Source organism: Paramisgurnus dabryanus, chromosome 18 (genome assembly GCF_030506205.2).
Source record: "Paramisgurnus dabryanus chromosome 18, PD_genome_1.1, whole genome shotgun sequence".
Classification (NCBI taxonomy): domain Eukaryota; kingdom Metazoa; phylum Chordata; class Actinopteri; order Cypriniformes; family Cobitidae; genus Paramisgurnus; species Paramisgurnus dabryanus.
Genome location: NC_133354.1, coordinates 18,160,692 through 18,171,181, shown reverse-complemented (window position 1 = coordinate 18,171,181; position 10,490 = coordinate 18,160,692). Strand labels below are relative to the sequence as shown.

The following is a 10,490-nucleotide window of genomic DNA, read 5'->3' as shown; positions in this document are numbered from 1 at the left end:
GTGGAACTTGTTACTTTTCTCCGCGCCTGTAGGATGGACAAATAAAAGTCGTTTATGATAACTTCAAATTAAAGGTATAATATATAAAAAAGATTTAAAAATATATATTTTGTAGAAATTGGTTTGGCATATTTTCCCCTGTATATCAAATACCAATCTCTGCAATTAGTAAAGGCAAACATATATATTTAAAATTATAAAAACATTATGAGATTTTAATGGAGCTCTTTCAATTCTGCTTTTTGGGCACCAAAGCGCCCTCTAGAGGAAAATAATATACTGCTTTCTCATAAATGATTATTTCCCAGCAACATAGGATCATTTCCGCACAGTCACTACAGCTGGCCGTATATGCTGGGAGAAATCTTAATATGATAGTTTTTTGAACTAGACCTGACTGCAGGGACAGTTATCAGGAGTGTGTCATTTTAACTAAGGTACCGTTTTTGAGTCTAGAATAAGGTGTTTTTTATAAGGTGTTTATGATAGGCTTCATATAACTGTCTAGTTGGCAACAGCAGCTGTGTGTGTTGTGTGTGTTATATTTAACCTCTAACCAAATAAACATAATGGATCAAATTATATTTCTCTCAGATTTATTTCAGGCTTATAAAAACATGATCCAAATTTTTCTAGAATAGTTCTGAATGGGAATATAATTAAGCTTTTTTATTTTGGTATTGGTAAAAAAGGCAATGGTTAAAAAGAAGAAAGATATTATGTTCGACTTTATGCAATTTAATGCAGCAATAATCTGTATTCTGTATGCAACATTTCTCTCCTAAGGATCGTAGCAGGATGGAGCCGATTTGTGGCACAGGAGTCGCTGCTCGCTTAAGGAGTGAATGGGACAGGAATGAGGGGCTGGGTCAGAATGACAGAGCACTGAAGTTCTTGGGCCAAGATTTTGAAACCTTGCGTGCCCAGTGTCTCCAGAGTGGACGCCTGTATGAAGATGAAACCTTCCCAGCTCAACAGTCCTCACTAGGATTTAAAGAGCTTGGCCCAAGCTCTTCCAAAACCAGAGGTGTCCGCTGGATGAGGCCCACGGTGAGAGCATAGAAAACATAGCATGAACCTTCCACTTATGAACACGAGATGTCTATGCTTACATGCATAAACTTTAATATATGTAGCACAGAGATGTTCCTGTCATTTCTATGCCCCATCCGACCCATAGGTCTTCTCTGTATACCCCAGGAGTTCTGCACTGACCCGCACTTTATGGTAGATGGGGCCACACGCACAGACATCTGCCAAGGAGCTTTAGGTATGGACATGCCTTGAGTTAAAACAGAACAAAAAGATTATTAAAAATAAGCATGTGCACTAAAACAGATTTTAAAGAGCCGTCGAAACAGGAAGTTAGGGTGGAGAATATTGTGTGACTCCTCCCATTTTATAAAAGCCTGATAAGGAGCTAAAATGTAGAAGGTTGATCCATACTGAGAGACTGTGTCAATGTTTCAAAGCACACTAATTTATAGATATTATTAAGGCTAAACATATTCATACTAAAAGTCACAAAAATTGAATTTTGATTTAATGGGACTGGTTTATCACTTGGGGATACCTAGTGCTTTTATTCAATGATAGCATCAGTGGGTCTTTGGGATACAAGCTGAATGTTGATTACATGATTAAAGTGAAGAGTAATGAAGCCTGACAGCTACATTATTCTCATTTGCCCTCCATCTGCTTCACTACACTTGATGTTTGCTTTAATATGCGGATTGTAGGTGATTGTTGGCTGCTGGCAGCCATTGCGTGCCTTACCCTTAATGAACCTTTGCTGCATCGGGTGGTGCCTCATGGCCAGAGTTTTCATCAGCAATATGCCGGAATCTTTCACTTTCAGGTACTGAATACTGTGTACTCTTATTCTGTGTTTTTGTTCAAAGCTTTAGACTTCATATCACTATTTATGTACCAATATCCAATTTACTAGACCTCCATGTGCTGGTATAAATTTTTGCAAAAACAAAATAACATAGTCTGATATAGTCTGTATAAATTGCATAAAGATTTCTCCAAAATGTTGCATCATACATTTAAAGACACTATATGGGTTTGAGGTTGAGTAAATAACAATAGACTTCATTTTTGGGTGAGTTATTCCTTTAATCTTCTGATTCATTCTCTAATCCCCTGGTTTTGTGGACAATTGGGCTTCTATCCAATGCAACATGTAAACCGATCTGTTCCTTTTTCATAGCTCAGCAGATCTACATTGAGCCACCGTGCCTAAACATCAGGCCAGCCTGTCTGATGTTGCGACTATATATACACAAACCTCACCCGTAAAAATGGAATGATCAGACCTGATACTCCTCTGCTAAATTCTTCTTCTGTTTATCAGCCAGGAGCCATTAGGATCAGTGATTCAGAGAATGCTTATAATGCTCAGAGCAGTAGTGCTGCAGAGGGACTTGGAGTAAAGCCAGAGCCACCTAGTGTACTGTTGTTTACATGAAAAAAGAATGTACGAATTGTATTATAGTAGCCTATAACTAGTAACTTACTAAGGTACCAAAACTGTTCCTAATATTCATCAGATTTATATTACTTATATTAAAATTGTATAAAAGCTTTTATATTTTTAGTTTTCATGTTATAGTTTTTTGTGTGTAATTTTAATTAAAAATTTAGTTATTTTTAGTTATCATGATATTGTATTTAAACTAGTTGATTCTTATTTTAGTTTTTATTTTCTCAGTTAATAATTTTAATTTAAACATATTTTAGTTTTTTTGGTAATGCAGCATTTCTAACTTGCATCTACTTAAAGGCGGGGTGCACGATTTTTAAAAAAACACTTTGGAAGAGGGAGTCGGGCCGAGTACCAAAACACACTTGTAGCCAATCAGCACTAAGGGGGCGTGCACACAAAGCTTTTACGCCCACGGCCGGCGCATGTTTTCAATTTTTTCCATTGGAAGCGCAGCGTTTTTCAAAACAGCCAGCAGCTGGCGGATTTTTTACGTGCTAAAAGCCAGCGCTCGCCGTTTTTTCCACGCTCAGTTCTGAGCTTCGAGAGTTAAAAGAGATTCAACTTGGGGTGAAAAGCTCCACTCGTCAATGTCAGTTCTCACACTGTGTCCAATCACAGTGGAGGAGGGGTGGGACAAGTATCACAACAACCAACTGGCTCACAGCTTAAGTATCACAGCTACTAAATCGCTCAGCTGAAGAAAACTGGGGCTCAGCTGAAAAAACAGCTGTCATTCGGCGTCCTCCAGAGGTTTTCAGCCACATAAAAAAGCTTTGGTGTGTCCCGCCCCTAAGTACTAACTGACATCTTTGTCTTGGTTGCTATGTGTGGGGCGAGTCTATCAAAAGAAGGTCCAGATTCTATTGGGGAAGGGGCATGTTTGTTTAGGTGATTTCAAATGTCAACATTGGCTTTCATAGATCGCACACCCCACCTTTAAAGTTTTTCAACTACTGTATATACCCGTATATTAGAATAGGCTGAAAATGGGGGGTTGACTTATATTTGCGATATAGAAAAAAGGGAAAAAGCAGGGGGAAACTGTAGAGGGCGCCAACACATGGCTGTAATTCCAACATGATGTATATGCAACACTGAATTCAACAACAAATGTTCACTCTTGTTTTTCTGTTGTTTTTTTTAGTTCTGGCAGTTCGGGGACTGGATAGATGTGGTGATAGACGACCGGTTGCCAGTCAGAGATGGAAAGCTCCTATTCGTCCACTCTGCTGAAGGGGCTGAGTTTTGGAGCGCCCTGATAGAAAAGGCATATGCAAAGTAAGATGGTGAAGCAAGTGCCTGCAGTCAAGCTGCCTTTAAATTCAGGAGCTTACTTGGCTGCGTGACCATTGTTACTATGCTTGTATATGACAGATTGAACGGCTGCTATGAAGCTCTGTCTGGAGGCTCCACATCTGAGGGCTTCGAGGACTTTACTGGTGGAGTGACAGAGATGTACGAGCTTAAAAAAGCTCCACCCAACCTTTTCAGCATCATAAGAAGGGCCGTGGAGAGAGGCTCCTTGTTGGGCTGCTCTATAGATGTTAGTGTTCAGATACAGAACAACATTACCATTAGCATTATTCACATATTCACAATTGTAGACATTGTTTTTTAAGGGACACTCCACTTTTTTTGAAAATATGCTAATTTTCCAGCTCCCCTAGAGGTTAACTTTTTGGAATCCATTCAGCTGATCTCTGGGTCTGGTGCTACCACTTTTAGCATAGCATAGCATAATCAATTGAATCCGATTAGACCATTAGCATTGCGCTCACCAAATAACCAAAGAGTTTGGATATTTTTCCTATTTAAAACTTGACTCTTCTGTAATAATCAAGAACTTTGCTGTCGTAACATGGCTGTAAGAGGTGCAATGATATTACGCAGCACCTGAAAATAGTCCCCTTGGTATCTTTCAATAGCAGAGGACTATTTTTGGGCACCGCGTAATATCATTGCACCTCTTACAGTCATGTTACGGCAGCAAAGTCCTTGATTATTATGCCAGAATGAGAGTATAGGTCCTAGCCATATCTGCCTAGAAAATCACAACTTTACACAACTTAGTACACAATGTAACTACAGAAGAGTCAAGTTTTAAACAGGAAAAATATTGAAACTCGTTGGTTATTTCTTAGCGCGATGCTAATGGTCTAATCAGATTCAATGGATTATGCTAAGCTATGCTAAAAGTGCAACCGCCAGACAGATCAGGTGAATGTATTCCAAAATGGTAAAAATCAAATGTTTAACTCTAGGGGAGCTGGAAAATGAGTATATTTAAAAAAAAAAAGAAGTGTCCCTTTAATAGTAAATAGAATAGTATTCGAGTTTAAGATGAAGGATAGTATACATACTATATACGGTTCTTTTTCCACTTTTTAGATTACAAGTGCCTTTGACATGGAGGCAGTCACCTTTAAAAAGCTAGTGAAAGGCCACGCCTACTCCGTCACTGGAGTCGAGGAGGTATGTGAATTTTTTGATTGACAAGAACCACACAAAAGGTTTTTGTTATCATCCTCATCATCACTGATGTAAACCAACTGACCAGGTGCAGCACAAGGGAAACCTCACAAAGCTGTTGCGCATTAGAAACCCTTGGGGAGAGGTGGAGTGGACTGGAGCCTGGAGTGATGAGTAAGAATTATGAAATGTATTTTTCCCATTATAATAAATGAACGTACATACAGTAAGTTTTAAACACTGACAGATTTTTTTTAATTATTTCTGACCCAATCAGCTCAAGAGAGTGGCGTGAAATTGAGCCATCAGTGAGGTCACGTCTGCACCAAAGCAGAGAGGATGGAGAATTCTGGTACATTCTTTTTTACAACATTTGTGAGTTAAAATGTGCAATTTTTTGCATATTGGTTCCTAGAGAAAAAATTGTTTTGCTCAGATGTTGCTATTTCATAGCCCAGGTGATTTGATGGATTTCTCATTTGTGTTCCAATTAAGCATTGATCCTTTAAGAGATTCTGTTTTCTGACTGATGCTTTCTCACAGGATGTCATTCAATGACTTCATGCGTGAGTTCAGCAGGCTGGAGATCTGTAACCTGACAGCAGATGCACTAGCAAGCAGCGAGGTGAAGAAGTGGAACACAGCTTTATATCCTGGTGAATGGAGAAGAGGCAGCACTGCTGGTGGCTGCAGAAACTATCCAGGCATGTTGCCTTCAGCCAGATGGCCTTAGGATGCTCATATTAACTTATCAGAGACCGTGTTCTCATGTCAAGGTCTGTCTCTCTATCTACACAGCAACATTTTGGATCAATCCACAGTTTAAAGTTGTCTTGAAGGACCCAGATTGTGAAAGTCATGATGGCTGCACTTTCCTGGTGGCACTGATGCAGAAAAATCGAAGGAAGTTACGGCGTGAGGGCAAAGACATGGAGACAATTGGATTTGCTATCTATGAGGTAGAAAACTCTATTACTCTGTTTTTTTTCTGGATGTCTAACATGAACTCTTGTTTCATTAAATGTTCATTTAGGTAGCCAAACCTCAGCAATATTTTTTTCTTACAGGTTCCCAAAGAGGTATGAGTGAAACTCACAAGTATGTTTAACATTGGTAATCCTTTTGTTAGCAGTCAGGTTAGTGCCTAAAACTGAACTGATCTTTAGGCTGATTGTTAGTTAGCTTAGCTGATGTCACACAGCATTTGTATTGACATGGATCTTCTTTTCTGTCAGTATTTGGGACGGGTGGGCGTGCATCTAAAGCGTGATTTCTTCCTTGCCAACACGTCCAGTGCACGATCTGAGCTCTTTATTAACCTGCGAGAGGTGAGCACGCGTTGCTGCCTGCCTGCTGGTGAATACATCATCGTCCCGTCTACCTTTGAGCCTCAGAAAGAGGGAGACTTTGTCCTGAGGGTCTTTTCCGAAAAGGCTGCTGATTCCCAGTAAGTGAGCATTTGATAGTAGATGTTATAGCTCATATAATGTTTAACAGAGCATTATTGTACATTAAATTATTGTAAATTGTAATATTCACATTTTTCTGTTTACAATGGGGCTCAAAAATCTGAGACCATTATTTTGCATTTTTCTAAGTTGATACAAAAACATTACACATGTATCAGTAACAGTTTAGGTAAAAAGCTAAATATAATTAAATATAAATAAGAGTGAATCTTAATATGATAATGTCAATTTCTTTAATTAGTGAATCATTTTATCATAATCCTATATAATTAATTATATAATATATAATCCTATATAAAAGTTACCTATGTTTTAGACTTTTTGGACCTTAATGTATATATTTACTGATGTATTAATGAAAATTATTGTTTATATTAAATTATTATAATTTATTACATTTGACCCTTTACCACAACAGCAGTCATAAGGATTCATTTGTTTTAAATTCAGATTTATACATTATTCAAAAGCTGAATGAGCTTTCCGTTGATGTATGGTTTATTAGGATAGGACACTATTTGGCCTAGATACAAATATATTGAAAACATGAAAAACATGAAAATCTGGAATCTGAGGGTACAAAACAATCAAAATATTGCGAAAATCGCATTTAAAGTTGTCGAAATTAAGTGTGTGAAGTAGCAACACAAATTACTAATGATAAAAACATTTTTTTATATTTTTACAGTAGAAAATATCTTCATGGAACATGATATTACTATCCTAATGATTTTTGGTATAAAAAATGGGTAACTTTGACCCATGCAATATATTGTTGGCTATTGCTACAAATATACCCATGTTACTTATGAAGTTTTGTGGTCCAGTGTCACATATTATAATTTATTATATAAAAATATTATTAAAATAATGCTAACTTAAATGACATTTTGTTCTTTCGCTATAGGGAACTTGATGATGAAATCTCAGCAGATGTACCAGAGGAGGTAAATGTAACCCATAAGAGTTTTATGTAATGCTGTACAATATAATACTGGGTGTATTCTGTGATGATGTGATGCTGATTTTTGTGTTGTTGTCACGGCAGCCTAAAGTTCCAGAGTGTGACATTGATGAGGGCTTTAAGGCGCTTTTTGCTAAACTGGCAGGGCCGGTAAGAAAACTGTAGGAGTAAATGGGTTGGTGTAATAAAACTCAACAAACTTTATTGACTCTTTCTCTCTGGCCAACAGGAAATGGAGATTAACGTGTCCAAGCTACAGATGATTTTAAACCGGGTTGTTGGCAAACGTGAGAAAACACACTTCACATGCATGCTATAGAGAGGTCATAATAAACCAAAAGCCTTTTAACAAATGCAGTATATTATAATTATGGAAATATTTGAGGTCCAATACATCTTAATTTATATTTACAAATTCTCCAATATATTGAGTATTTGATCTTTAAATCTTACATCAAGTCTTTTCCTGCATCCTTGTTTAAATGTTCGTATCCAGGTATCCTTATTTAAAAAAACAACAACTCTATTGTTTCTCACTTTTGTATGTCAGTTTGGATAAGAGCTAACTGACTAAATGTATAATACAAAAGTTACCAGAAAGATAGGTTAAATTTAGAAAGCTTTACCTGTTCAAATGAAAAGACACACAGTCATCTGGGGAACTTCTCAGTGAATTGCAAAATGGAAATTCAATATGCGGCCAGCAATCTTTCACCCTTTACCTGTTTTTAAAGTGTAATAGATCTCCAACAGAAGAGGGCGATATTTTAACAACAACAAACACAATAGTTATGAAACATAGCATCCCCCATTTATCTGTTCTAACACTTTAGCCTCATGCCAACATACAGAATGTCATGTTTAAGTGATATGTTTCACTTTTTCCAAGCAATGCTATAGACTTGCCCAATAGAAAGAATCAAAATCATTTTTATGGTAATAAACAGCATGAAACATTTGTTTTTAAGCTGGAATATTTCTCAAAGAATCTAATTTTCCTCCTTACAGATAAAGATATAAAGACGGATGGATTTGACAAAGAATCCTGCAGAGCCATGATCAATCTTATGGACGTATCCTTTCCAAGCTAACAATTATGAAAGAAAGGCGGTCTCTTAAAAAATTCTTAAATTTAAAAAAACTTGCAAGCCTTGACCTAGCATGAAGACAACTGGCACTGGAAAGTTGGGTCTAACAGACTTCCATGTTGTCTGGGAGAAGATCAAGAGATATCTTGTTGGTTGCTTTATTTCATGCATGCTTTCTATTATATGCAAATATACTTTGATGCAAATGTGAATGTTGAAGCTCTGTGTTTTTCAATGTACCACAAGGCTGTGTTTAGGAAATCTGATTTGGACAAATCTGGCACAATGAGTTCTTACGAAATGCGTTTGGCACTAGAATCAGCAGGTACAGTTTCTGACACATCACAGCATCTATAATAACCTTCTGGTTGATATATGACTTAAATATTGCATTGTATCGTTTTGTAAGGCTTCAAGTTGACCAACAACCTGTTCCAGCTGATAATCTTGCGCTATGCAAAGCCAGATCTAAACGTGGACTTTGACGGCTTTGTGTCCTGTCTCATTCGACTTGAGACAATGTTCAGTAAGTGTAGAAGACACATTCAATAAGTTTTGAACAATGTCAACTAGTTTAATTGCTCTGTTCTGTTTTAATGGATAAATATAATTTCCATCATTATTTTAACCCTACCCTGTATTCTGCAGACCACAAAGGAAAAGATTTTAAGTTAAATGGACAACTTTTATAGTACTTTTTAGCTTTTTTTTTTAGCTAAACAGTCATGATCCCAAAGAGCCTTTGGTTTTCCGAAACAGGTTGCTATTCTTTATTTAGCAACTTATAAAATAAGTCATACTGATAAACAAATCAAAATTGAAGGAAACCGATGTTGTTACCTAACAATGAAGAAATCAACCTGTTGAAATATAGTGGTGTTATGGCATAATATTTGGTTAAAAAGGGCTATTCATGTTATTTTAAAGCCACTTTAAATTAAAATGTTTTTCCCCCAACAGAAACTTTTAAAACAATGGACACAGATGAAGATGGCCAAGTAACTTTCAGCTTCACCCAGGTTGGTTTTAGCAATGAAAAAAATCAATTTCCAAATGTTTTCCTTCTTCCTAGCCAAGTAATGTAGATCTGCAACTTCCCCCTTTGTTTTCCTGTCTTCTTATAGTGGATCACCCTCACTATGTTTGCTTAGATGGATGTCCCTCCTCTTCACTGCTTCTGTTTTTTTTATCTTCTTTATTATGTGACTCAGTTGTGTTAATGCAGTGGATACGCGAGCTCAGGCAACATAGCTCCTATACTATTAGCTATATGGCATGATACAGTATTTGAAATGAATGAGCATGTTTACTCTTCACTTTAGTAAACTTGTCTTTATATTAATTATTTTTAATGTATGCATTTTCATTGAACATGGCCCTATGCAACAGCCAATACTAAAACAGAAAACATCTTAATTTCATAATTTTTGGACAAAACTAACTGCCACGAGGTTTACATACACGCAAATAGCAGTAAGATAAAACCAAATATATCTGAGCCAAAGAACATTCTTCTGTCAATACAGAGATTTTGTTAGTATAACCAGGGGCCAAAATTAACATTAACCTACACAAGCACCATATGCAAGCACTATGTATCTGGTAAAATATGATACATATGATTTACATAAATGATATTCTGGCCAATGTAGGTTTTGCTTTAAAAAAAAAGTTTATTTTGGACCCCCCATATACGGTGACTGTGCAAAAGCTTGCTGCTCTTATACTAAACATTTTGTGACCTCTCACCCCTGTGCCTTTTTAAATATTAAATCCTTTTTTCTGTAAACATATGCTGCATATATTGCATGTTACCCACAATAAAACACAACCGTTTATTTAAATAAATGCATTTTTATTCAAACTAAATCATAATAAAGGCTCGCTATCGATAGTGCAAGATCATATCAAATGTTTTGTGTGTGGTCATTACTTACATAATAAAAGTGCTTTTACATACAAATATACAAGAGTAATCCATTTTTTTTTTTTAAATAGACACCATAACA

General features: G+C 36.6%; 1 protein-coding gene across 2 annotated transcripts; it reads left to right on the top strand.

The window, feature by feature from the left end:
* The first annotated feature begins 305 nt into the window (after positions 1-305).
* On the top strand, positions 306-10,476 carry LOC135776419 (calpain-1 catalytic subunit). 2 transcript variants are annotated; one of them, XM_065287112.2, is made up of 22 exons: positions 306-437; positions 787-1,050; positions 1,201-1,270; positions 1,740-1,858; positions 3,636-3,769; positions 3,866-4,034; positions 4,880-4,963; positions 5,049-5,134; positions 5,238-5,312; positions 5,504-5,664; positions 5,759-5,919; positions 6,028-6,039; positions 6,196-6,407; positions 7,337-7,376; positions 7,478-7,543; positions 7,623-7,680; positions 8,402-8,466; positions 8,561-8,629; positions 8,728-8,806; positions 8,891-9,007; positions 9,442-9,500; positions 9,606-10,476. In XM_065287112.2, exons 2-22 carry the CDS (start codon positions 799-801, stop codon positions 9,630-9,632), a joined length of 2,115 nt encoding a protein of 704 aa, XP_065143184.1. In that variant the 5' UTR covers positions 306-437; positions 787-798; the 3' UTR covers positions 9,633-10,476. The 2 variants fall into 2 exon arrangements, with proteins under 2 accessions (XP_065143184.1, XP_065143185.1); XM_065287113.1 differs by lacking the exon at positions 306-437 and having other exon boundaries at positions 921-1,050; positions 1,181-1,270.
* The last annotated feature ends 14 nt before the right edge of the window (positions 10,477-10,490 follow it).

Excerpts from the sequence above, each read along its gene's own strand:
- LOC135776419 (XM_065287112.2), top strand. The coding sequence starts at position 799 with ATGGAGCCGATTTGTGGCACAGGAGTCGCTGCTCGCTTAAGGAGTGAA. Across the intron at positions 4,964-5,048 it reads CCGTCACTGGAGTCGAGGAG|GTGCAGCACAAGGGAAACCT; the intron begins GTATGTGAATTT and ends CCAACTGACCAG. Across the intron at positions 5,665-5,758 it reads TGGCTGCAGAAACTATCCAG|CAACATTTTGGATCAATCCA; the intron begins GCATGTTGCCTT and ends CTATCTACACAG.